Below are 27,992 nucleotides of genomic sequence, written 5' to 3'. Positions count from 1 at the left end.
TGCCAGGCATCAAAGAAATTCCAAATCATATTCAACTTTTAATGAGAAAAGTATTATTTACAGGTGAATTAACCACAATCGTTAGATGGGAACTACAATTGTTAGATGGGAGTAAATAAATACTGTGTACAAGACAGGCAAATAATATACACAAACAGATGAATTAGTGAGCGGTATCAGGTACCCAATTTTGAATCATGTTTTCGTCTGCAGATTTTGGACCACCGCAGGATCTAGACACCGACTCGAATAGTCTTTCGATATCTGGTGCACATCTTATGAAGGACCGGTTCCAAAAGTTATATCTTGGATTCTGCAAACACATCACATGCTTCTCGCTCAGGAAACAATTTTTATCATGTAAAAAACTGAAACATAAACGACGAAAAATATCAAACATGGATGGACTGTGGTGGGATTTTACCTTGATAAGTTCAATGAATGTTATCAGTAGACCCCATGGATGAGGTCGATTAACAATGAGGCGCTCCAACAACACTCTTGTTATCTGCTCCTGGATAATTTCCTGCCCATGTTCCAAAGCAAACTTAAATTATAACTGATGTCCTATATTACTAACAGTTGCAACTGTTTGCGACATTGAGGTATATTGTCATATATATATTTTTAAAAATATTTAGAAGTACTAGACCTTTTATAATATAAAAACACCTAATTCTCTAGAGAATAGGAAACAGTCCAGAAAATGAAACAGAAAAGTTGACTTACTTATTACATCAATTACTCCTCAAATTAAGAATTGTCGAGACCTATTCTATTACAATAGCTTGACAATCCCTACCTCTTCAAGCTAAAGTAAACACAACTCAAGCATATTATCCCCTTCTCTACCCTTTCCTTAATAAAATGTCAATCAATTTCAATATGCTTTGACCTATCATGTTAGATAGACTTATCAGCAATCGTGGTGATTGATTTGTTATCGCAATACAACTTTATCAAGCATTCTCCCCTAATTGGTAAGTCATCAAGGATTATCCTCAACCATGAGAGCTCACATAGTCTTAATGCAATATCTCATAATTCTGATCCGATAGATGATCTAGCTACCACACTTTGTTTTTTACTCCTCCACGCAAGTTACCTTCAAGAAAAGTACAATGTAGAAGATCTTCTATAAACTATTGGTCTGGCACAAGGAAATTATTCTGTTCGAACAAATTTTCTTATTCCTAAAGTTCCTTTCGGGTAATGGAATACTTCATATGTTGTCTGACAGTGAGGCTCTCAGGGGTCATGCATAAATTGACTAATTGCGCTCACTAAGTACGCTATGTAGGTCAATTGAGAGCTAGATATAATTTCTTAAAGATGAGACTGTCGTGGGTCATGCATAAATTGACTTGCATATATGAGCTAGATCTACACAATAATATGCATCACAATGAAAATCAAAAACTTTGAATCCTCGAAACAAATCTAAAAACATAATTTTCAAAATTCTAAAGAGGGATAAACCATGCAAAGGTGAAATAACCAAAAGTACATATATATTGGATGAACTACGAAATGACACAAAGTGCGAGATTTGTTATTCTCTTAGGTAATTGTTAGTAGAGTTGGTCATTCAATTCCTTAACAAGTCCAATCATCCGTCTCAAGACTTGATCCTGAAAAACACAACATAACGAGAAAATACTACTACAATGGCAATCATGGACAAACTTTTGAATAGAAATGAGACTGATAGATAGTTATGGAACATGTAGAACGTGTTTTAGTGTAAGGGTTTGAGAGAGTATACATCATATATTTTTGCAACAATGGAACTAGTCCCATTTTCCACAATAATTTTTCGATTACTTGGGTATGGCTATGTGCTTTGAAAAATTGTGAGTGAAAGGTTCATGTGATCAGTAGCTTTGAAGGATTTATACAAAAGGTAAATGAAGGCTTACCCTATCGTCAAGGTAATAGTATTACCTTGACGACTTGTTAAGTCAAAGAGCACAATCCAATCTCTTCATTATTGAATGTACTAGCGTCCATGATTTGTGGCTTCTGCTCTGATTTGGACTCCTTTACGATGTAAGCTTGTGTTTTTAACATTTTTCTCTTGTTTTCCCAAACACAATTCTATGAGCCTCCACGATTTTCTCATTCACATCTAGGAGGTTTTCCATTCAACTTCCAACAACTCTCCATTGTGTGTCATGATTACTTGGAGTGAGTATACCATAAATTGTATTTGTTACTCTTCCATTGGTTGTCTTTTATGTAGTTTTTTTCTTCTCTACAACAAAGGTCGATGCATCTACACCGTGTTGTTAGTCAAGCATAAGACTTTATCTACACTTTTCTACTCAAAAGGAAAATTATTTCATCTAGGAATGATGTTTCTTTTGGAAGGATGATTTGTACTTGGACTTGGTTGTTGAGACTTGTCAAAACTCAAACATGATTTGCTTCAATAATAAAGTCTCATATGGCTTGAGTTCTATATGAAAACATACATGTATGGTTGATGGATGAAGTCTCATATGGCTTGAGCGCTCTGTACAAATATACATGTATGTTGATGGATGGCTCTATAAAATTTCAGAACTATTGACATTATGTAGTGTTCTTCTCTATGCAGTAAATTATGGATCCATCTTCGCTAGTCATATTCCAACAAAATTTCCTTTTCCTCTTAAGGTTCGTCCATACAACCTGATACCATTTGAAGAAGTTTTTTTCCATTGAGCCAATATGACAATCATACGTGTTGAAATCCACCTTTCTTCATGGCTATAGGGACTTACTCAACTGATGATGGAATCTTTTTTATTCTTCTAACATGATGGAGGAACAAATAGAAGGGAATGACACTAGGCAGGTCTTGGTCTTGGTGAATGATTGGTAGCAATGGAAGCTTCACCGATTGGAGTAGAATTTAGGTATAATCAGATTTTCAGAATAGAAATGCTCTAATACTATGTGTTTAGTGTAAGGAATACGACTCGATTGTCTTATTATTCAGTACATAAACCTTTTATAATAGAAAATCTTTGACTATTCTCTATAGAATAAGTAGAAAAGGAAACAACAAAAAATAGGAAAGGTGACTAACTAATTACACCAATTAGTCCTCAAATTAAAGCTATTCGTTCGACACTAACCAATGACAGTTCCAGCAGGCAAAAATGTATAAAATGAACAGCGAACAGAATTATCTAACCTGAGTTGATTCCGCAAACAAGTACAGGAGGACAAAAGAAAAGTAATGAGTGTGCGTATTAGGATAACGAAGTTGGTTTGCAACGGCATTGAGGAAGAGGTAGCGCCCTTCAGTATCCAACTCCACAATCAGAGTCTGGAAAATATCGAGAGCAGCTCCCACCAAGAATACTGCTAAGGTAACAGTATTGGCAGTTGACTGCGCATGAGGACTTCTTGCCTGAAGTTGCTGTATGGCCTGAACAACAATTGTAAAAGTAAGCGTGCAAATTCAAGCTTTAGCAACCAATAAACAAAAGATTGGAATCTTTAAAGTTCAAAACAGAATATGAACCAAAGCCACAAGAGAAGGGATACCCTATAAATTGATTTATGCCCTCAAATGGCTAGCCTAGTACAAAGAATACCAGTAATTGCCAGAGATGATCACAAATTAAAAAACAGTTCGAAAGGTAGAGAACCAAGTACCTGCATCCCAACGTAAAGTACAAGGGAGTTGATCAAAGGCACATTATAACGGGTCCCAGCAGAAGCAGCTTCACTGGGAGGAAGAAGCAATTTCTGCTTCAGACCGGCCAGAAACGAGGATCCCTGTTGTCTCGTCTGCAGAGAGCAGGAAAAAGAAAGGGAGGAACTATGAGAAAGGTAATGGAGATGTAGATGAGAAAAAACATAGTATACCGGAAATAGGGGATAGATAGCAGAGCAAAATAATGTCCAAAATAGATAAGATAATCACAATTTTACTAAGAATATATCAATTACAGAAGAAAAGAATTATTGCTAGTTCTTTCTCCAACTACCAACAAAAACTAAAAGGTTTGTATCTGGTTCAGAAATGAAAAAAGAATCGACTACTGTGTTGCTGTTTTATCTGAATTCAGAAATGTGAAACCAACCAATCATTCTCGCAAGAAAGAACAGTGAAGGGTAAAAACAAATTACCTTGAGATACTCATCCACATCGGCCTTCATCTGCTTTGATTTAAGAGCTCCATCCACCTCTGATAGAATACGTGGGGATTGATTGATTTCCGCAAGCAAGTCAATCTGCATATGTGGAACATTCTTTTTACTAACGCATACTTTAATTTCTATGGACAAAATACTTGCAAAAATATGAAGACAAGACCTTCAAGTTGGGAGTAGAAGGATCTGGAAGTCTCATGTTTCGAGGAAACGCACTAAGGATGATATTCCGCATCTGAATGCAGCTAGGAGGAATCATATCACAGAAAGTAAAATGATAGTCACATAGGAACTCAGGGAAATCATGAAGTAACACTAGCAATACCCTAAGAGTGCCTTTATAAAGAAAATGAACCTGCAAAGTAGATGAAAAAAATAAATAAATGCCACGGTACATCCTGCAAGTAATGAAACTGAAGACTGAAAAAAGTAGGGCAAACCGGTGGTCCAAGTTCAGCATTCCGCAAAAATGGCTCCATGAATTGAAACATGTCTACTAGCAAGCGCTGGATATAAGGCCAACCCTTCTGACTATTCCCGGTAAGCATCTTCGGCATAAAACTTCTATGACTAACCAACTCAAGCCAAGCATAGCTGATGGAAGCATGAACCAGCATTACATAATTGCAATAGTTGAAAATTAAAGGGAAGAACAAAAAAAATCTGTGCAACCACAAACACGCATCTATACATATAGCCCACGATCATTATTGCAAATTAACTTTGTTAAGGCTGCCACAACCTATTGAATTATGAATAGTTTTTTATTTACTTTTTCTTTTTTCTTTTGTTTTTGGCTCCAAAGAAGATTTTTGATGCAGAATAATATCAAAGATTTAAAGAAAAATGCTAGCTTTCACTCATTAGAATTGATACTTGTAAAGATCTAATTACAAAATTTGATTTCCTATCCAACGGTTAGTTTCTCAGCCAAAAATCAAGTGGGGCAAGGGAAAGAACAGACGCTACCTGAACGCTGGAATCTTAAGAGGGTGCAACGCATGAAATGCATTAGCGAAAGCTGTCAATATCTGCAACATGGTAACCATACAATCTAGATTATTCATGAAGAAAAGAGATGAGCAATTATTAGAGCCAAATGATTCACACCTGAAAGTTGGCACCATCAACAATAGGTTCTAGAGATCCAAGGTCAGGAAGCCAGTTAATAAACAATCTAAAATATGGTCTTGGATTAAATGATGCTTTCTTCTCCTCGGCATCTCTCTGAATGAATCTTACGGTCACCGCCAGAATCTGAAGCATGCAGCATAGAATTACTAAGTTATGAACAAGCATGCAAAATATAAATAAAGCACAAAGCATTTCTTAAGCTCATTACCCTTGATAAAAGAGCAGTTTTACCAGATCCCTGAAAATAAAATAATGAAACACGTCAGATGAAAATTAGCATCATGGAAGAAGTGGAGGGGGAAAAAAACAAGAAAAAGAAAACAAGAAAAAAAAAAAGAGAAAAAAGAATCAAAGAAAGGAGCAATGAAAGAGCCAAAGAAGCAGATGGGGCAACATTTTATCAAGACATTATTAAGCTCACCTTCAAGATCGAAAATACAAGCTTGGCATAAATATCAATTGCAAGGAAAGATAGATTCTGTGTTTGTTGTGGAGATTGTAATGCACCCGAGTTAATTACTTCTGATGATAAGCAATGTGCCACAGAAATTTCCTACATTAACCAGCATGCAGTGAGTTGGCAAAAAACAATTTATGATTCAATGTGGAACAGACATTTCTTCCAAAATAAGAATTCAAGCATACCGTGAGCAGACGGAAAAACCGGTCAGCCACATCATCCCCTTTCAGAAGTCCATTCTGATGTAATTGTAGTATGAAATGGTTAAAAGCAGCTTCATTACCACCAGGAAGCTCACATATTCGATACCATTCAGCAAATAATATTGACACCTACAGGTACAATGAAATTCCAAAATCAATAGGAGCACGACTTTCTCATCTGAAAAGAAGTCTCTTATCTTTAAGTATAGATTAAAAAAAAAAAGATGTCTCTCATCTTAAAAAAAAATGTACACAGTTCAGAACTTAAAACATCCTCAGTTGCTTCATACTTCAACCTCTAGCATACCAAATGAATTAGCAGTATCTACATCTGGCAGTATGATTACAACCCATGTAAAATTACAAAAAATATTCAGATAAAATACACCCAGAGAATAATGAAATTTGGCCAAATCATCGACGTCATCCTAATTAGCTTCATACCACTAAAGACGTGACCGCAGGAAGCTGGCCAACTACAGAATCTGCATTTTTAATAACCTACGCAAATTTATGGATAGTTGCACTTTTGCTTACGGCAGATTACTTAAAAAAAAAGGGGGGGAGCTTTTCTTAAACCCTAAGATACACAAACAGAAAAAAGACACGAATATGTTAACACAAACATCTAAACATCTGTAGTGGATCCAGCAAGGACACACTTGCAAAAATATGTATATAACTTCAAAGGAAATTTAAGTCAATAAGCTTAAGAGAACTGAGTAATGTATTTCACCCTTAAAATTGTTAGTTTTTGTTTTATGTTAATTTTTATGTTTGTTTATAATGTCTAAGAAGCATCTGATTGCATTCCGTGTTACTTTTGTGTTTATTTAAAAAAAGCACAGACACTGATGCATGCCAAACAAGCATTTGATTGCGTTTTGTGGACAAGTGTCTAGTGCTAACAAGTATTTGATACGTGTCCAACAAGTGTCGAAATGTCAAAGTATTTGAAGCGTGTTGGACATGAACACACTCTTAGCATGAACTGATGATATAAAAGGCCGTCATGAAGTGGGATAGATGATTTAAATAATCAAGTTACCTGATCACGAAAACCAGCTGGATCTTCAGATTCAAGAATACTAGAATCTTCTTTGCTTGCAATGGTGTGTCCAGGAGCCTGTTACATAAAAATGACACAAAAGTGATGAATCAGAAAGAGGTTCATCAATGTATAGTAACAATAGTGTTCTCCTAAAGAAACCTTTTTGTCTCTGGAAAGTCTAGCCTTGTCCTCTCTCCCAACATTAACCCCAGACATAGAAGCTGTACTAGCAGCAGGATTCTTGATTATCTCAACAAGCTGTTGCAAAGGCTCCGGCGATCCAGGTTTTGCAGCAACCTGCAAATTAAACGAGAAAGAAGCTTTATAAAAATGCCATGGGGGAGTACCCTCGTGAAACTGATAGAATACAAACCTTCGCTAATGCATCAACAAGATTGTGAAGTTCTGAAATAACACTTGATTCTTCGACAACCAAAGTTTGGAGGAGGGATATTGCAAACTCAGTTGCGGCCTCTGAAAAATTGCATAAATGGTTGGTTCTACTGACAAAAAAAGAACATGAATGAAATAAATTAATCAACTTACTATTCCTGCCTCCATCAATTAGTTTGGCCATATGAACATTATACTCAGCAAGATTTATTAGTTCACTGCGAATGAGGCCAAGAGTAATGTCCTTGTTGTACTTCCGTTCTTCCTCAGAGTAAATCACCTGTAAACAATAAAGTTGGGGAGAAAATGACTTGTCAAAGGCTCAGCTTTAGAAAGGGAACATCGTATATGAGGAGTTAAACGTAATTCCACAGGGAAAACATTAATGCATTAAGAATTAGGAAGTTAAATCCAAATTTGACCAAGGGATTTAATTAGTCATGAGTTTACCATAGGTACTCTGCAAATATAAATAAATAAACACTATATTTCATGTCTAAAGATGCGTACTCAGTTACAAACTTTAAAATGAGGCATCCATTCTGTGACAATCTAAACAATTTATCCACTACTTTTGTGCCTTTAGTGGGAATATATATATGTATGTATGTATTCTATGTATGTCAATAAAGAAGACAAGGACGAGGAAGAATTTGAAGAGAAAGTAAAAAATATAAATGGATTCCAAAATGCAATCCCATTTGGAACAAATAGCTTTAAACTAGACCATACCCAGCTAGTAAGCTCCTTTACAACTAGCTTGCAAACATCACGAATGGCAATCAGAATGGCAAGATGGGCACCAACATGGAAACTGTTTGATGCATTGTCATATAAAACTTTGAAAACCTGTATCATAAATGTAGATCAAGAATAAGGGAGAGGAGATAAAACAGCATAGAGACGATTGAAGCATCAACAGAAGAAAAAATGGAGGAGAAAAGAAAATGACAACATCCTCTAAGTTCAAGACAAATTAAACAACCTTTTGAGCCACAGCTAGAGCAGCTTCATCCCGACTTATACATCTTAGTATGATCTCAGGAACCTCGGAAATGACGCCCTAGACAAAAATCATTTCCATTTAAGGTTTAATTTTTGAGTGCCAGACCTGAGGAGTTGATCGTTTAAAAGTGGAAACAAACAAGATAATATACCTGAAATTCAGTTTCCCGAGCCTCATTACTAACCAAAGCTTCCAACTGACACAAAGCAATATGGAAACTTTATAAGTACATAATCCAAGAAAGCAGAACAGCCATATTAAAAAAACCTGAAGGGTGATAGTTCTATTCCCATATCAAAGGACACCTGGATGCCCAGTTTCTGTTGCATGCAGGCCCTAATCTAAATACCACTACAGGCTACATATAACACTCAAGAAAATGAAAAAAAAAAAGATTAAAAAAATAAAATAAAATAAGAGGGGTAAACTACACAAATGACCCTTTTCCACATGTCTATAACCCCCTAAACAATCTCCTCCATGCCACAGGGCCACTTTTCGAGCAAAGAAACCCAATCAAAAGGAATATTAATATGCATTTATATAAAAAGATGCAAGCTCTTAGTTCTCCCATATCATATCCAAATGAAAATACAATATGATATAGACAAGCATTATTCACAGAACTAGGCTAACTAGAAATGGGCATTTAAGCAACAATAACTTTAGAGTAGCGACAACCTTTTGCGAAATAACTTGGAATTTATCCAATGCATCTCTGGTAGTAAGCGAAGGTTCTGACATAGTGGTTGCATGACGATCAGTAGTAATAGGCGAGGGCGATGGTTGGGAAGAGGATCCAGGTTCCTAAAACATATGGGTGCATATCAAATTAGAAAGAGTTTCACAACTGTACCACATATTCTTGAAAAATAAAGGTAGTTGTCCAACATTTACAGTGTCAGAGGTATCTACTGCATGCAGCTCAGGGGTTGAAGCAGCTGAAGGGAAAGAACCATCATCCAAATCATTTTCTGGACAACGTACACCAACACCATCAGCAGCAATATGACCTGGAGTTGCACTGAAATATGCAAAGAGGGAATGATTAAAGCAACTAGATGTGGCTACCATTGGAACAATACAAGAGTATTAGCTGATCTACAAGACCTTAGTTGGGGCACAGAAGTAGGTTCTCCAGATTCTTCAAGTGCCCGAGAAACTCCCTCAAGTCCAGTAACAAGTCCAGATGTGTATCCCGAGTTCAGTTGTCCCGATGACAAACCAAATTGACTACTCAAGCCAGTACCACTAGCTGTAATTGAAGAACCAGCAGACTGTGCAGCTTGGCTATTTTGATTTTGCAAAGGAAGCCTAACAAAGTCCTGAAGGATATGCAAAAATATAAGATCTTATACCATTTTTTCTTTAATATCAAAGTTCACAAGCAATGAGAAGGTTGCTCACCTCATAAACGCGCTGTTGTGAAACAGACAGATGCCCTGGTTTGGGACGAAGAGCCTCAGGCACAACACCAAGAGGTCCTTGTGCATACATGCCAGTGTCATAAAAGGTTGGATTAACACCCTCTCGATGCTTCCTTCTTAAAGACAGTTGTTGAGAGATTTCACCGTCAATGGTCTGTATTGCCTGAAGAACCACAAAAACAAATTGTAAATCACATGTTATATAATGCCAGGAACAGAACTATAGAAAAATGTGATTTCTTCCAAGAAATTGTATGAAAACCTCTGATGGTTCGCAAGTCAAACTGATAGAGGGTAGGGATTCTACAGAGGTATGAACTAGAAAGAAAACAATTAAATAACAAGAATAAATATTTAAAGGCTGAAGTTTAAATACATTAAGTGCTATGCAGAGTAAAAAATTAAATCAATGGTAATAGAAAAGCATTAAAATGAATAACAATCAAATATACATGTGGGTATATTTTGTTTTACTTCTCCACCGTGTCTAACCTCTCTCCCCTCTCTCCTCCCTTCCTTCTCTCCCACCCCTCCACCTCACCCAAAACTGCAACCTTGTCTCCACCCCTTAATCTATCCTCCCTTTTCCATGCATCTCCACCATGTATGGGCCACAACAGTTAGATCAATCTCCATAGAAAGGAAAACATTTTCGATTGCAGTAGACCCAACCTCTCGAGGCTCCCATGTTCGTATCTCCGAATCTTCCGAAGACAAAGCATTCTCCTTATTGATTCACTGGAGTTTTCTACAATGGATCAATGGTACTCTTAAGCCTCTTCTCACCTTGCCTTTGAACCAGAAATTCTTCAAAGAGACAAGGATTGACGATCAAATAGTTTGGCATTGAGAAAAAATCCAGTAAGAAAAGACACTGTGGAGTTGGTGATTCTGGACTACAATGGGAGAAAAACAGTCTACATGATCCCTGTGGGAGAACAAAGGAAATGATAGATTGCTTTTATAGGCCTTACGAACATCTCAGAAACTTAAGCAACCATTAATGAGAGCCACATCTCCTTATTCAGCAATAAAACCAAGGAAGCATTGAATGCGAAGAAATCTGATAAGGAAGATATTGACAAAAGCTAAAAGTTCATTAAAAAGATCCTACACCCGCCAATATTACTGAACTGGCAAAAAAACAATTACTTCCGACACAGAAAACATCCTTGTTCAGAAGAGGAGAAAACTCCATGATGACTGGTACAACATCCTTCGAGCTATTCAATTCAATGTCACTGCATACTGCTCCCTTGCCCCTTTCCAACCACACAAAGCCATTATGTGTTGCGAAGGCCAAGAACAAGCAAAAATTATGGATTCCTATAAAGGTCAGCAAAAAGTGGGCTCCTATCAACTTTTTTATTCCCGATGGAATCAAGAGGAATACTTCAAGGAACAAGTTGTACCTTCTTATGGGGTTGGATCAAAGTTCGTGGCTTACCTGTTGACAAATGGGACAAGGAACTTTCAATTTCATTAGTAGACTCTGCAAAGGTCTAGTTGAAACTGCACAGAAGGCCTAAACTAGGATGGACCTTATGGAAATCAGCTTCAAAGTCCATGCTAAAGAAACGGGGTTTCTTCTAACAAAAATCCATCTCCTTTCGGCTTCTTCCACTAACAGTGTGGCTTAACAGGCCCTTCTATTAATGAAGATCTCCATATCAGAATCATAGGCGGAGTCCATGGCAAATCAGTGAAACCATTGACGTAAAAAGGCTCGAGTATCGAGGATACTCAACTTCCATACCATCAGGACTTTCCCTTGACAAAAAAGCAAGTCAAAAAGCTCTTCTCAGGCATACATACACCCCTCCATCATCCCCAATAAGCCTGGCCCTCCATCAATGCTAGTGCACTTCAACTGCACAACCATTAAAATTCTGAACCATGATAGTTCCTGTCTATCCATTACAAACTAAATGAAGTTCAAAAGAATTGCAAAATAACTAGATGTGCCCATCAATGAAGTAAAACTACTTACACCAACAAGGCGCATCTTCCTTTTCTGTGGCTCAATTATAGGGATTTTATGGTTAAGTTTGTTTTACTTGGAGTAATTCTATGTTGGGTGACCTGAGAATTTTCCTAGGTGCATGTGAGTGAGGACAAAACATGTTGGAAGAACTTGTGTTGGTCTGTGAGAATAGTTTTCACTCATTACAGTTAGGAGTAAGAACATGACCATGTCAGAGGGGATACAGATTCCAAATCCCGATCAAAATCTTGGGCATGGGTCATTGCACACAGCCCATTTGCTTTTGTCCATGTCAGCCTTGTTTCCTAACAATATCTTGTTGACATTATCGAAAGTATGTTGTTTGCAAATCCAATTTCTAATATTGTTGAAAGATGACTCATTTGTTACATAGTAGACCAGAAAAACGCTAACGGCTTCGACAAAAGTAAGTTGTGGTGAACGTATGGAACTACTCTTGACCAGTCGTGTCCAAGCTTGATCTGTTTTCCATCAAGCTCAATGGTTCTAATTTTAAAATCAATACTAGTTGTAGTAATAAAACTAGTGGTGAAGGAACCATCTGAGAAACGTAAGAGAAGTCAACTCTTACTAACACTGCCATTGTCGACTCAAAGAAGCTTTATGAGATAATCACAATCCGGTTGAGCTCTTTCAGGTGGAGCAGCAATAATAATTGCAATCAAATCGATTCAAAAGAAACCTCCCAAGCAATAACCCCTTCCGAGACAGAAAACAAAAGAACAGTCATCAACTGAGTCTTCCAGCAAGGTGCATCGGTGGAGCATGGGAGATTAGAGAGAGATTGGCAGTGATTCGTTAGTTTGGTGATTTTAGCAAAAAAAGAAACAAAAAAAAATAGTGCTTCTCCACCTCAAGGTTTTACTTCTCTAAAAGTAAATGCTCAATAAAGAGATGTATCAGATTTTTTCCAGAATTAAAGAAAATAGGTAAAGAATTTTTTCAATAATTTGCAACACTTGATTGTTAATGATATTTAACAGACTTTACTTGGCCTCCTCAATGAAAACCCATATATCTAGATAACTTTCAGCTATTTTTTACACACGCAAACACACTATCTCCGCTTTTAGATTAGTTTATTAAATACAAGTTTCAGGCAAGTATAAACATATGTATGAGATAAAACTAACAGGGAGCAAAATGGCATGATAACTATACAATATGATTAGAAAGGGTGGAACTGGCCGAAATGCAAAATGGAATAATATCTATATGCTCAAAACAAAATTGCTCTCAATATACTAATACAGAAACCTGCCTCGCAATTGAACATTAAACCATTGCCAAAATATCAAGACCAATACACAATTTCAGGAATTACTGACCTTGTCTGTAGCAGCCTGTTCAATGATGGCACAACCAAGATCAAGGTTATCATTTGTTACAAGCTGAACAGCTTGCTCAAGCAGATCACTGGCAACACCCAAACCCTGAAGCGAACTTCTAAGTTGACTTGATATTGAACCTCGTAAGGGTTCCTAGAACAAATAAATGTATCAAGTTGATTATAAATGATATAAAAACTATATGAAATAATCAACCATAAAGCTCCACGAAACAAAAATCATATTTTCTCAGAAGTTCAGTATAGGAGAAAAAACCTTGCAAGTCACGTGTGCTAGACATCCAGCCAGACTAGCAACCATCAAATGCGCAGCATTAAATATTCGGGTCTCATCTGATTCCATTGCATAATCCTAATCACATATGATTTAAATAAATATAAATGAACAAAAGTAGATATAACCTAGAAAAGATTATTTTTTAACATTAAAGAACACACACAACAGTAAGTTCAAAATGCTGGCAGATAATATATCCGCCTAGATAATGTATCTGCCTAATATGGCAAAATACAATATCTAAGAAGCACAAATGAGACCTCCAATCAAAACAGAGAACGATGCAACAGTTCAATTATTCGAACATTCCTAGAAAAACACAATAAGAACTAGATAGTAGGAGTTCACGGATGACTTCATAATGCAAGACACAATTTTACACAATGAAGCACTTCAATAAGAAAGCAGCCAATGCACTATCATCAATAATAGCTTAATAAGCCAGGCAGTAAAAGTAGGGCAAATTAAATGAAATGAAGCTGGTGTTCATGATGGAAACATTAACAAGGATATTCATGCATAAAATGATCAATTCTTCAGATTTCTAAATGAAACTACCCAAAAGGAGCATAAGCTCAGTAGAAATGTATAATTACAATGAGGTAAGATAATTTACTTAATAAAAAAAAAGCATGTAAATCAAGTCAACTTATGGAGAAGACCTTCAAAACAAGTTCCTTTGTCGTTTGGGTAGCTATAGAGACACTACGCTGAACAATACCAGAAACAATCTCTTTGACAGCTCTATCCATTGCAATTGGAACTGCTCTGTAGCATGTGCAAGAGAAAATATATAAGCTCAATTATTTTTAGTAAGAGTGGCTTTATCATGGATAACTGCTTAAAATAAAGAGTTACACAATAGCATAAGCTTCAAACCTCTGAAAATGAATGTGCAAGCCCAAACTATTAAGCTTCTGGTTGATCACAACAAGACTTCCTATATTAGGGATACCTGCAGGAAGCTGCAGTAACAAGAAATAGCCAATAAGCAAACTGATGCTATCCAAATCAGAAGGCTCCAACAAATCTAAAGGTTGCAATCGTACCTGATTGGTTGAATATGGTGATGGGGTTGGTGTAGCTTGTAAGAGTCCCTGGGCAGTAGGAACCTGATCAGACAAGCCCAACACAGCAGGCTTTTCGTCTTCCATTAATGTGCCAGAAGAAAGATGAAGTGGAGCAGCATACTACAAACATATATAAGTTAAAAGATTAGACAAACAAGAAATAGTGATTCCAATAAAATAGAACAGCAGAAAAAAAAATTGTCTAGTCTAAAGACTGCATGGTTCAAGCCATCTATTTTTGCAATCTCTTTCCAGCAACCTAACTAGTGATCTTACCAGAACGATGTTATAAATCCTATATGGAGGAGCAAACTGAAAAACATCAAAATTTTCATGCAATGCAATTTTATCAATACGAGTACTTGTGGGAGTAAACACGGTTCCCCAAGGAATTCAGTTCAATATGTCACAATACTTAATGGAGTTGCATCATTTGGAATTAATGAGAGGGAGGAACTTTGGAAGATTATTAACTTCTTGTCTTGTATATCTTAAATTTACTCCCTTTTTTCATTCTTTGGAAAGAAAACAAGAACTTTCTTACTAGAGTTCAAAAGGTAAAAAAAACATAAAAAAATCTCCCTTTAGAAGCATTACATAGCACCCCAACAAAAAAAATGATCTTTTAAGAATTACTCCCCCCCACACATACCACAGTACAACCACTCTTAACCCAAACAACCCCCAACCTCCCTTGTACAGTGTTTCTTTTCTTTTATTTCCCTTGTACAGTGTGTTTCTCACTTCGAATTAAAAAGTGGGTGTATTTTTTCATGTATTATTTTCTCAACATTGTTTTCCATGTTTTTCCCTACTTATTTTTAATACCTCTTTCCCGTGTTTTTTCTTTATTTCCCTATTTTCTTCGGTAACATTCTTGTTCTAATGAAAAAAAAAAAAAATTGATATAGTTTTACAGTATGGACACTATAATATTTTTTATTCAACCCTGCAATATTAGCAATACAAAGTTAATCCATTAAAACTTGTATTCTATTTAAAATGAGGCTTAGGCCTCATACAAGACCTACGCCTTGCCTCTCTATGAGAAAAAGCCTCGAGGATGCATTAAGCTCCTTTTAGAACATTGGTCACAACGAAAATTCCAATGATATGAAGAAGACTTGTCTTTCACAACTAATAAAATCAACGAAAACTCTTATGATTAAACTCATTTCTCCAAGAAAAATGGAAGAAACAAATGAGACATGAAGAAAACACAGAGAATTCTCCATATAAACTTTAAGAAGGGTATTAAAAATAAGAAAATCCCATTGGTCCACAGGTTGTTTTGTTTGGCTGATGCCTTCTGAATGAAACTATAATTTGTTTCTCATTAAAACGGAGGTAATAAAAATAAAGCTCCTTGACCTCTTCTCTATTAATAAAAACTAGTGTTCCTTTCTGTAAAACTCCTTTTAATCAACTGATCCTCATTTGAAAACCTCTTCTGCTGTATTTTTCTCTAGTTAGTGAATATGAGTTAATAACCTACCACAAAAGAAAGAAAAAAAAGAATCTAACAAACCTGGGATAACAGGTGACTATGATTTCCAGAATTTGATGCTGTTGCAACCTCCAGTGGAAGCTCCACTTGATTTAAAGAAGACATTATGCTGGACTTCATTTCAGCTACCATCTGCGGCTGGGATGCTCCCACATCTTTATTTGAAAAATCAGGATTACCTTCGATTTCTCTCTTCCGGTCTTTGAGAAGAGAAGTTGGCGTTATTTCTTTCACATCCACACTAAGAGTCTTGAATAAAACCTGTAGAAAATAAACTTAAAACTTTAAATTCAGTGCAGAAAGGAATTCCTAGATTGTGCCAGCGGAATGATCGGCCGGACAGAGGCTAGGGCTTCAGGTTACAGATTCGGTCAATGAAATTCTCTATTCCCAAAAACAGAATTATTATTTTCATTGAAAATTTACAGCTATGTGCGTCTATACTGGCAATAAATATTATTGGTAACTTTACGATCTTGAAGTGTGCATACCTCAATATCAAACTTGAGGTTCATTTTCAAGTTAGGCATTGAATAAATCTCTGCCAGTAGTCCAAGAATGCCCATGGTCCAAGGGTTTGGGGGTTGGTAAGCTAAACTACTTTGACATGGTTCAAGAACCTACAGTCACAACAATATTAATGTAAGATCAGGATACTCAAACGAAGCTACCATAAATGATCCTCACAGTATGATCATACCTTGGAAGTAAATGGTATTACTGCAATCATTAGCCCCTTTTCATAAGCCTGCCGAAACAGAAAAGTGAGTGCAAAGAGGAAAATAGTAACAAAATAGAAACCAACGTCATTGGTTTTCAAGAAAACAAAAAAGATGAAAAGAGGAGGAAGTCACAAAGTCCATGCGTGAAATGAATGAAACCAACAAAAGTAACTGATTTACTACCTCAATGATCAAAGATTTCGGATCTATTTCACGAGCTCGCAACACTTGATTCCTACCAATTGTTAGTTTCCCAAGCCAGCTTCCCAAATTCTTTAGCAATGATCGTTCTTCTGAGCTTGATTTTATAAGCTCCGATCCCAACAGAACCTGGGGAGGAGGAAAAAAAGAAAGAAAAAATGTTAACTACCATTCCAAGCTCTGGTAGCACCACGCATCCAAGAAAAAAAGAGCACCTTGCAGTTCTCATAACTAGCTTGAACAATCTCTTTACTTAAAGCTTTTGAATTAACACTGTCAATAAACTTCAAGTACAGGTCATGGAAATTTTGCTCAATGCTAGCCCTGTAAAGCAAAATGATGTCAGATGAAAAAAAAAAACAACTCGTGTAAAAAACAATACCATATCTTGGGGGATTTCTAGAACATTCTTTAACAATTTACTCCGCCTAATAAAACTGCAGCACATCGTTTTTACTTTCAGCTCAATGATACCATCCTATAAATTCTTATAAACATTGCAGTTATTTCTGTGCAAAAATACATACAAAAATTTAAAGCAATTTCGAACCTCTTCATGACCATGTACTGAGCAAACCAGGGATAAAACTGCTCCTTCAAAATCTCAGTAATTTCTTTTGCTTTGGCTTCATAATTAGCAAGTGAAATATTATTGATCATAAATGAAATCTTATCCTGCACATCCGATGCTGGAGCCTGTACACATAATGAGACTTATAAGAAGGCCAGATGTGCAGACATAAATGCAGACTGCATAACAATGAAATATGACCAACAAGAGCAATTAAATAAAAATACAGCAGAATATACAGTCTCTCTTTCAGTCTATTAAGCGAGGTCCTAAACTTGAAAACATGGAAGAAAAAGCAGTATATAGACATGATTATGCTCAGAATGTCCAAGTTCCAAAAAAGTTATCAATTACCAGTAGCCACAAACTATTCGTGCTTGTACTCGGAATATACAAGTGAAGGAATTTTCACAAGTATGGCAAATATATTATAATGATAAAAGATTTTTTTTGTTTAAATATGAAGTCAAAAAAAAACTACAAAAACATTAAAAATCAAGAGAACTACAATGCTGGTTCAAATTGTTTCACTTTAAGACCCTAGGCTTAAAAGAAAAGAATGAAAAGGCCCAAGGAACTTGAAAAGGTGGCTGAAGCTTTTGATAAGCCCAAGCAAAATTATCACCTTATCTGCATTGGTTTTTATTCGGAGGGTGCCGATGTTACCTACCCTAATAATACACTAGAAGGAAGAAAGTCACTGGGGATGCTGAACTGGCATGGGCAGATCACAATTTTATTCTTTATTCCTTGGTTTATTGAATTTATTTTATTTTTATGATAACTCTAAACTTTAATTTTCTTTTTATTTCATTTTTATAATATTAATTAAAAGTTAGTCTTAATAATACATTATTACTATTAATTAGTAGAGTCCCTTTTTCAACTTTGGTTAAGTTACATGCAAAGGTAGTCTTAATTTACTGGGGATGCTGAACTGGCATGGGCAGATCACAATTTTATTCTTTATTCCTTGGTTTATTGAATTTATTTTATTTTTATGATAACTCTAAACTTTAATTTTCTTTTTATTTCATTTTTATAATATTAATTAAAAGTTAGTCTTAATAATACATTATTACTATTAATTAGTAGAGTCCCTTTTTCAACTTTGGTTAAGTTACATGCAAAGGTATCTGATAAGTTCAAGGACTTTAACCTATATTATCCTCCTTCCTCCTTCCTCCTTCCTCCTTCCACTGTTAATTTTGTGTTTAATAGGTCTAAAAACTATAAATAAAAAAAATTAAAAATTAAAAAAAGTCTCATTAATCACGAACAATTAGATACAAAATTGAAAGTGAAAAGAACTAATGAGACAAAAAGTTTTGAAGTTCAAAGATGTATAATACACCACATTAAAACTCTAGAGATGAATTAGACCGCTTTTAAAATTCAAGAATCTATTAGATACGCTTCCTTTTTATAAAATGTTCATAATATTCCTTGAATGTTAGAAACTTCTTTGTTGATATCATTACTTACTAGTTCAATTATGTTCAACCCTACAACTGTTTAATTCTAGATCCACCCCTAAGCGCCAAGAAACTTGTTGATAGAATCTCAAAGACAGCGTTGGCAAATGTAAGAAAACAAAAAGACTAAAACTAAACAGAACTACCTTCATTCAAGCAAAAATCTGATATTTTTAAATGCTTCATCATTAACTTCAAAATTCAGAATATAGAAAGGCCAGAATGAGATGTGATGGTAGACTAAATGTTCTACAAGAGACTTGTCGCCACCCTAATGAGAATATTGCAGCTACTGGTAAAATTTTCTGCCAACCATATGTTTGGAACTTTACCAACAATGATAAAACAAAAATAATTTTCACAGTAGACAAATCAGAGAGGGTTGTTCTAAAATCTACCCGGTCTATTTCTCTTTTACCCATCAAAACCATCATCCATTTGAATGTTACAAAGATACCTTGCAACATCGTCATAACCATTTAAACAGAACATAATCACAAGCGGTCTCTTTCTTTTTTTTACCTATCAAAACCATCATCCATTTGCGTGTAATAAAGATTACCTTGCAACATCATTATAACCATTTAAACAGAACATAATCATAAGCCCACCACATTAAAACAACAGGCAAGAGAAACAAACACCCCTTCTGTTAAGATTCAACCTAATTAGAAAAATACAAATGTCTACAATATATCTTCAGCAAAGTACAGAATGTTATGAAATTTTTAAAATTTTATTTAAAAATAATAGCTATTGTATCAATGACGTGACAAATAAGAATCCCACTACATCCACATTCATCAAGACCTGATGAAATGATAAAAATGTTTAAAAGATAGCACAGTGAATGGGATACCTCAATCGGAGTGTCTCTTTTCTCAGCCGCAGCAACAAGCGTTTCAATATTCAAAGCTGAACCAAACCCTGTCAAAGGATAAAACATAACTACTATGTTCGTTCCAAACAAGCAACAACATTTTTAATGCCTAATCATAGAATAACTAACTGGTAGAAGCAGCCACTCGTGGAGGACGGACAAAACCAGAGGAAGACAACACTGTTGGATTATTGATTGTATTCTGCACCTACAATTGTAGCAATTTATTTACAAAGAGATAGAAGGGGATATTTCATTGTTAATAATTATGTCAAGCAAAGGTATGAAAAGCATAAAAGTCTAAAAGGACAAAGACAAAAAGAATGGAGAATGAGTTACCTTTTGAATGGTAGAAGCACCACCTATGGGTTGAATTGAAGTTTGCCCCACGGTAGATAAAATTGGTTTTCCATCAATAACTGATGGTCCAGTGACTTTAAGCTGATCGTCAATGGCATTTTCATGTTTTTGTTGTAGCTGAGCTGCCGAAGAATGCTGTTGAGGGGCTTGAATGTTGCTAGAACTATTTAACTGCAATCAACCAATATATAATAAGAAATCTTACCAATGCTCGCCACCAAATGGTAATCCCTCTCTATGGCTAGATAGCATATTAGAGACCCAACTCTCCTTTCCCGTGTTCAAATATTCTTCAATTTTTTTTTAGAACAGTAAGAAAAATAAATAAATAAGAGAATGAACAAGGACATACAAAAAAATAAGGCCACCAAAAGGAACCTCACAGCTAACTATAGGAATTGATATCAATCCAAAAAGAACAGAACCACATTGATAATTACAAAAAGCCCAATGGACAAACACGCACAAGGAAGCATCCAAACACCTCCCCAGATCCTTCCACCCCTCTAAAAACATTATTTTCCTCTCAAGCAAAATCCCTTCCGAAGTAGCAAGAAAACAAGACTGCCATAAAATTCTATCCTTCCTATGAGAATTCAGGAGATATTCTTGATCACAAAACCACACCTCTGATTCGAGCAAGCTGAGGCTAAAAGAACTTAAGCATTGATTCCAAAAGGAATATGCGAACCAGCAATCCAAAAACAAATTATTGATGTCTTCCTCCTACCTCCAAGAATACACCATTGAAAACACAACAACAAGGAAGAATACGGACCAGGGTGATCACTTTTCCATGCAACACCTGTCCTGCAATGGCCTTCACTTCTTTGGGTATCCTAACCTTCCAAATAGAGGAAAACATAGAGGCAACCTCGAAGGAGGGGTGGAACACAATATGTGGAAGAACGATGCAGGACAAACCCTAGGAAGGATCATGCATACAAAACCGAAAATCATTCTCTCCCATAACACAGAATATGGTTGGGAATAATGGAGAGCAAAGAAAGCAAACTCCACTGGCTCTTGATCTGTAAAGGAACTCCCCTCAAAGAGTCTCCACGACTATAATAGTCTTCTCATCGCAGAGAGTGAGAATCCCCGTGGATCATTCAATCCATTCCATTCCATCCCATTTGAACTTGATATACTCCACAAAGACTTAAACCAATTGATCTTAGATATAGTACTTTCTGGGTGAAGCACTATATCTAAATAAAATGTAAATCTTTGGATGAAAGCTTGGATTAGTTCTTTTATACAATCCTCCACGCCTCTAGCATCCCAACTTCTAATTTTCAAGAAAAATTGATAGCGCTAGTTGGATAGAAAAAGCACTCCACTTTCTCATAATTAACCATTGGAATAAGATTTCAGTCAGCTCCTAACTTCAAACCTAATGATTTCTATCAACCTATATTTGGAGGACCAAAGAAAACAAAAATCTGTATTTGGAATCTAGAATAGAGGAACAAGATGGACAAAATGGCAAAGAAAAAAGGCTAAATCATAAAAAGGCTCCTGAACATTGTCATTTGTTGCGAAAATACCCTTTTTCTTTAAAAAGTTGCACTAGTTCCCTTGATCTTTAATAAAGGTTTCAAAAAACCACCTACCCTTACACAAGAAATTTATCAGAATGATCTGAAGCGACGTAGGGGTGACTAGGATGCTTGCCTAGATTAAGTATGCAAAGCTGATGTTTTATCATGTCAGCATTTCATCCGACATTTTAATTGATTTCATACTTCAAGGTAGTTTTGAAACGTTTATAAAAGATTAAGGATTGCAATTTTTTCAGCTGCACCAATTGGAATAATTATTCCTAAGCACCTAGGTTCTAGGGGCTCTCCCTTGACTTGTACCTTATTGTTTCCATTAATGACAAGGTTTCTACTTTCCGTTCAGGAAAAAAAACAATCATTTGTGGCGTGTGTAAGGATTTCTTGTGAATACCATGACATAATTTTGAATTTTAAAGTCAAAAGATATAATCTGCACAAGGCAACAAAATATGTATTTGAAAAATCAGTTGCCACCTCCACATTTCCTGAAGTAGCATCAGAATCAGAATGGCCTGCAGATATCTTCAGAAGAGCCTGCTCAATGAAAGCAACAAGTTCCATATGAGAGGTTCGCAAATGTGATATTTGCAGAATATGGTTGCAGTACTGCGGCCACTCAATCAAACGATCCACGAACTGCTCTACGGCCTTTGTACCAAACACAAACATCTGCCAAAAGATGGAAATTTAACCACATCATAACATAATAAGTACAAACAAAACCTCACTCTCTAACATGCAATACGAACTTTAGAATCTGCAGGTTTTCGAAGTGCATCAAGGACACCACGCAGCGCAATCCCCAGTGTAAGGTGAGTTACAAGCTGATGCTTAATAACAGAGCCTGAAAAAGAATGATAAGTGAACATTTTATAATCGAATAAATATATCAAATAAATATTAAAAGACTCAAATTGCAACAAGAAACTCACCAAAGAGAACTGCTGCAATTTTCAGCTGTCTTTCAGGATATTTTGGGAAGAATCTGTACTCCTCAAAAAGATTTGCAATCATGCAATCGAATATTGATTGTTCCCTGTAAACATAACCCATTTAGAGAATATCTGTTCTAACCAAGCTAACCAAAGAACCAAGCTATCAAAAATGGAACAATGAAAGCTACAGGTGGCAGCAGGTGAAGAGAAATTAAAAGATCAGAGATCAATTTTGGATAGGAGGAAAAGCTTTACAGTAAGATATGCAGAATGCATCCAGAGAACTGGAAGAATACTGGCATCTCACCAAAGGAAGTCCGAACATGTGACCTTAACAAGCTAGATGTAAAACTATTACACAGATCCAACATCCAACTAAAAAAGTAAAAAGACGAACGTGGAAGATCAATCAGGGAATTCTAAGAGCTTAAACAAGAATGCTATTAACTCCCAGTACATTGAAGCCACTAAAAAAAAAAAAAGAAACCAGAGTAAAAATAATCAAGTAGATGCACAAAATACACCTGCGGTTTAGAAGAATGACACAAAGATAGAGATGATTGAAAAGGGGCATTTTGAATGTACTCGATTGCTGATGGTGAAAAAACATGAAAATTACTTTTTCCATGACTGAAAAAGGAAAGAAGAATTCCCAAACAAACAGTACTTGAGTCTTCCAATGTGGATTTGTCTAATACCAGAATACTCAGGAAATTGTGGAAATTAATCACAAACACGATCACACCATAGAATAAACTTTTTATAGACCAGCCACTCATGCAACCCAAAGAATGATAAAAATACAGCACCTTTTAACTGAAGATTCTTTGAACCGAGCAAGCATTTGAACCATCACTTCAATGGTTAATTGACCAGAAAACATTTGTTGAAAGTACGAATTAGCTTCGGTCTCAATGTCTTCTGCATATCCTTCTGTTGCAGGCACATCTGAAGCTCCACCATTTTGCAGCTTTGGGCTTGATTCCTGAACTGCACCATGCAACTTCTCCATTTCTTCAGATAGTTGAGTAGAAGTAATAGTACCCACATTAGATCTAAGAACCTGGCATTCACAAGTACGTTAAACTTAGACAAATGCATAACATAACACTCAAAACCTCACATAGAAGAATGAATTTGGAGGTGAAAGAACTGGAGTTTTTCCACAATACCTTCAAGAAAGTAGAAGCAGTTTCCAAATAAATATTCGAAAAGGCATTAGAAGGATAAAAGGGCTTGGTTGAAAAATCTTGAGATCCCCCATAATGAATCTCTTTTAAGAACTTGAGACATTCCTGCAACATTAATATCATAAATTTCACTTTCAAAACAAAGTTAAAGGCTAATAGCAAATATATGTCAACACAAATACATTACTTAAATTATAAACATGTAAATTTCAAGAAAACAGTTCTAAAGGTCAGGCAACAAACTGAAAAATATTACCTCGAAAAATGCATCTTTGTATGAGTTCAAACTATTACTCAACCACTTCTCAAGGTCCAAAAATTCCTTTCGTGAAGCAATGGCTGCTAATTTGAGACCGCAGGAATAAGGAATCATATCTAACACTGACAAAAGTATCTGCGAAATGATAGAGGTGGAAGAAAAGCAATTTCAGATTTAAAAGTAACAGAAACGGCTAGCAAATTTAATCAGTATACCAAGAATGTGGTTCATATCATCTCTGCCAGAGAGAGAGACTATTTAGTATTAGCTAACCTTTAATTCTTGGCAGATGTCAAGAATCCTAACTATGCAGTCTGGATCACTGTTTTGAGCATCCACAAATCCCCGTAAAACCAGATTAGGGTTAACATGCCATAGCTGAAGGATTAAACCACTACCAAGACGATTTCTTAACATCAATGGGAAGACTGAAAAAGAAACTTCATACTGAAGCAGATTATATGCAGTCTGCAAGAAAATATGTTACATTTACAACCATGTGTGAGAGAGACAGGACAAATTTAAAAAATATTAAAGAGAGAGAGAGAGAGAGAGAGAGAGAGAGAGAGAGAAGAAAAAGCTCAATGCAGAGGTGACAAGAAAAAATGTACATTAATATGCGCCATTCCAAATAGCAATAGCTCAGGCCAGTTTTTAAGAGGAAACTCCAGAATTGATTGCACAGATCTAGCATGACCTCTCTCAGCAAGTTCACACAGAATATTCAAAAGATCAAGGCACGTCCATGTGTGATTTGTATGTCCAAGTTGAAGCTTCTGGCCATGCACTCCATCAATATAAGCCTACAAAAATATCTCATTAATCGTAAAAAATTAAGAATATCTACTTCCATAACGCGCTGGAGAATGATTAGTTCCTGCAGCAGAAGTTACACAGCCATCGAAGTAAGCTAGAATTAAGCAAGCAAAACAGGGAAGAACTTGAAGTGTCCTAAATATTGACCATACCAGCTGTCTTCCAGAGTGAGCAAATGTAAATATTTCAGGTGGTGCAAATACGGCATGTTTAAGGAAAGATATCTGACCCTCCATATTCTTCCAAACGGACCCACAAATTGTATGAAGAGGAAATGCCTCCTGCAATCTCAACCAAATATTGGATTAACAAGGAACGGATTATTTCATCTCAAAGCACCCCAAGAAAAGCAAACAATACCTGGCATGCACGTCTATATACAGACATGAAAAATGAGAATGCTTCCTCATTCGGAATGTAAAAACCCTCATGATCCAGACTTTCCATTACTCTTATCCAGTCAACACTAGGTGCCTGAATCAATAAAGCACAGTGAGGAAAAGAAAGAACGAAAGAAATTGGTATTCATACAACATGGAGAAAAGGAAGAAGAAAAAACTTACAAGTTGCTTCATTGTGTCTATGAGAACATCCACATCCCAAGAGTTCAAGGATGGCAGATCAGATAAAGCGCTGCAACCCAAAGCTAGACTAAAAGTTGTATATATATTTCGACTGTCCTCAAGACCAGTATGATTTCGAACTATCATGCCTAGTATCTTAGAGATAGTAATCTCTGTCAGCGGCAAAAAGAGGGACAAAATCTCTTTGCATTGCGTTGCATTTACTGTGCATCCATAACCCAGTTCCTTCATTATATCTCCCATGCTCATTTCCTTCTCCATTTCAGCTAAGATGGAATCAAAATCATTATCAAGGGACTCCTGCGACAGATTTACATTCCTAGAATGGAAACAGAAGTTGTCAAGTAAATAACAATAATACAAAGAGCTTGGGTACCCACCAAAATTCAACATAAATAGTGAAGATTATATTTAAGAGAGATTCTTTGGCACCTTAAAAATTTCTCCTCTCGCAATTCATCTGAAAGCAGTGGTGACAAAACAAACTCAGTAACATCTTTCAACTGCACCAAAGATAGCATTTGCATGAAGGAATCTAAATGCTTTGAGAGCCCTTCAGACCGTTGGAGGAACATGATAATATCCTGAATTTGCTGAATGGAATCCACAGATACAGCATTAGCACAAAGTTCCTCAATCTGACTAATGCAGAAGTTCTTCCCTGAAAAAGTAAAGAGCAACCCCTGTGAAGTCCCCACAAGGAAAAACAAAAACAAAAAGAAATGCTAACTGGCTACAATGAGTCTATTTCCACTGATGAGGTAAACTAACATTGATAACGTGTAAAAACAAAATCAAGCAGGGTCCCATGCCTATTTTTATCCAAACATGACTACAATATCCACATTAACAAAAGAACTAAAGGAAAGTAGGCAAGCTTAAATGTTAGAGGAGTTCCCACGACAGGTAAGTGCAAACATTGCTCTCTGTCTTGAAGCACAAGTAGTTGAAAGCAAATTGATAGCAAGAAAATGTCAAAAACGAAGGAAAAATTCTAGAACTTACCACACATTCTTGCATCAAGATTTTCAGAATCTGAAACAGCGAGACCAACTCCAATTCTTTCACACATTGACAAGTTTAACAGATTCGAGATGTTCTCGAGAATAACTTGGTTGATATCTCTACCTTTAAGGGACTCGCAAAATATTGTACTAAAATTAGGTCTGTCCAAGAGATGCTTGAAAACTGAAGAAATAACTAGTCGCAACAGCGGGTTTTCCAAATCTGTCCCATGGCTAGTGAAATAATCCAAACAAGTTCTGAGCAGTATGAAGCTCCCTTCAGTTCCACAGTCAATAAACTGAAGCACATTGAAGATCTTGATTCAGTAAAATGCTCAAAATATAGTTAAATGTAAAAGATCAATGCACTAGATAGGTGAAATGCATTATTAAGAAACAGTACAAATAACATGATTTTATAACTTCTTAATCACAGAGACCATTACTTAGGAATTCGCATTCTATCTCCTAATTCTTCCATTTCGGGAATATAAATCCCATGAAGAGAAAGAAGAAATGACGAAATGACGACACAAAATCGACAGTGGTCGGGAAAAAAAAAAGTTCTAAAAAATATAATAATAATAACAGAAAGTAAAAAAATACCCTAAAACTTATGAGCCCTCAAAGCACCTATATAGAAGCTATTGACGTAAACATCCCTAATGCAGATAGTCAATTGAAATGGTAGCGAAGACACACTAAAAGTCGACGGTAAAGAAGCCCCAAAAGGGGTGGATTGAATCAGAAAAAAAAGGCTTCAAATATCAGTGGCGTCCGTATTCTTACCACCAAAAAGATAATCAAAGATACAAAACTGGCTTGCGGCAACCAGTTGCCTCACAGAAAAAGAGAACAAAATCCAAAAAGGCATAAACCGCAGAAATTGCCTCACAGAAATACCTCAAGATCAGAATGAGAAACGCATTGGAAGTAGAGAATTAAGTAAAAATCACTTAAAGCAAGCGGGAAAAACGTTAACCTAAATCTAGACGACGAAGCAGGAATTAGAAGAATTCTAAAGAAAAGAGAGAGAGCTCAAATGATAGCCTGCAAGTAAGACAGAAACATTAAACAGTGAAGAAAAGAGTGTGACGAAAACCTCATAAAGCTCTTTGAGAACAGATTCAGCATTAGATTCAGTCAAGCTGTGGAGGAGGAAGCGAATCTGGGAGGACGTTGCAGTCGAAAACATCAGCATGGCGACCCAAATCGGGAGGGTAGGGTTTTCCAGCAGAAGGAAAAACCGAGGTCCAGCTGAGTGAGTGCGAAGAAGAACAGCGGAATGGAAAGCTAGAGACGCGGGTCGGGGGATTGCTGGAACAGAGAGCAGTCCTGGGAGAGAGAGAGCACGAAAAAGAAGGAATGATGGCGATCACGAGAGAAGAGTAGTGGGCTTT

General features: G+C 36.2%; 1 protein-coding gene across 2 annotated transcripts; it reads right to left on the bottom strand.

The window, feature by feature from the left end:
• Positions 1-9: 9 nt before the first annotated feature.
• LOC111799741 (uncharacterized) lies at positions 10-27,990 on the bottom strand. 2 transcript variants are annotated; one of them, XM_023683198.2, is made up of 51 exons: positions 27,695-27,990; positions 26,594-26,891; positions 26,021-26,249; positions 25,568-25,907; positions 25,365-25,478; positions 25,157-25,285; positions 24,800-24,991; positions 24,462-24,656; positions 24,186-24,323; positions 23,912-24,034; positions 23,549-23,802; positions 22,737-22,840; positions 22,554-22,648; positions 22,279-22,473; positions 20,219-20,410; positions 20,009-20,087; positions 19,859-19,926; positions 17,504-17,649; positions 17,169-17,277; positions 16,936-17,082; positions 16,731-16,778; positions 16,522-16,650; positions 16,052-16,291; positions 14,503-14,643; positions 14,333-14,418; positions 14,116-14,221; positions 13,433-13,528; positions 13,157-13,309; positions 9,804-9,986; positions 9,507-9,721; positions 9,288-9,420; positions 9,078-9,203; positions 8,548-8,592; positions 8,376-8,453; positions 8,123-8,239; positions 7,544-7,670; positions 7,371-7,471; positions 7,157-7,294; positions 6,995-7,072; positions 5,929-6,075; positions 5,705-5,836; positions 5,492-5,521; positions 5,260-5,406; positions 5,119-5,180; positions 4,590-4,743; positions 4,313-4,504; positions 4,126-4,230; positions 3,649-3,783; positions 3,182-3,418; positions 425-526; positions 10-313 (listed from the first exon to the last, which is right to left on the bottom strand). In XM_023683198.2, the coding sequence occupies exons 1-51, from the start codon at positions 27,791-27,793 to the stop codon at positions 164-166; spliced, it is 7,179 nt and encodes a 2,392-aa protein (XP_023538966.2). In that variant the 5' UTR covers positions 27,794-27,990; the 3' UTR covers positions 10-163. The 2 variants fall into 2 exon arrangements, with proteins under 2 accessions (XP_023538966.2, XP_023538967.2); XM_023683199.2 differs by having other exon boundaries at positions 9,294-9,420.
• Positions 27,991-27,992: the final 2 nt, after the last annotated feature.

The sequence above is a fragment of the Cucurbita pepo genome, chromosome 8 (genome assembly GCF_057944985.1).
Source record: "Cucurbita pepo subsp. pepo isolate OVF chromosome 8, ASM5794498v1, whole genome shotgun sequence".
NCBI classification, from domain to species: Eukaryota; Viridiplantae; Streptophyta; class Magnoliopsida; order Cucurbitales; family Cucurbitaceae; genus Cucurbita; species Cucurbita pepo.
The sequence above is the reverse complement of the archived record's forward strand: the minus strand, read 5'-3'. Positions and strand labels throughout refer to the sequence as shown.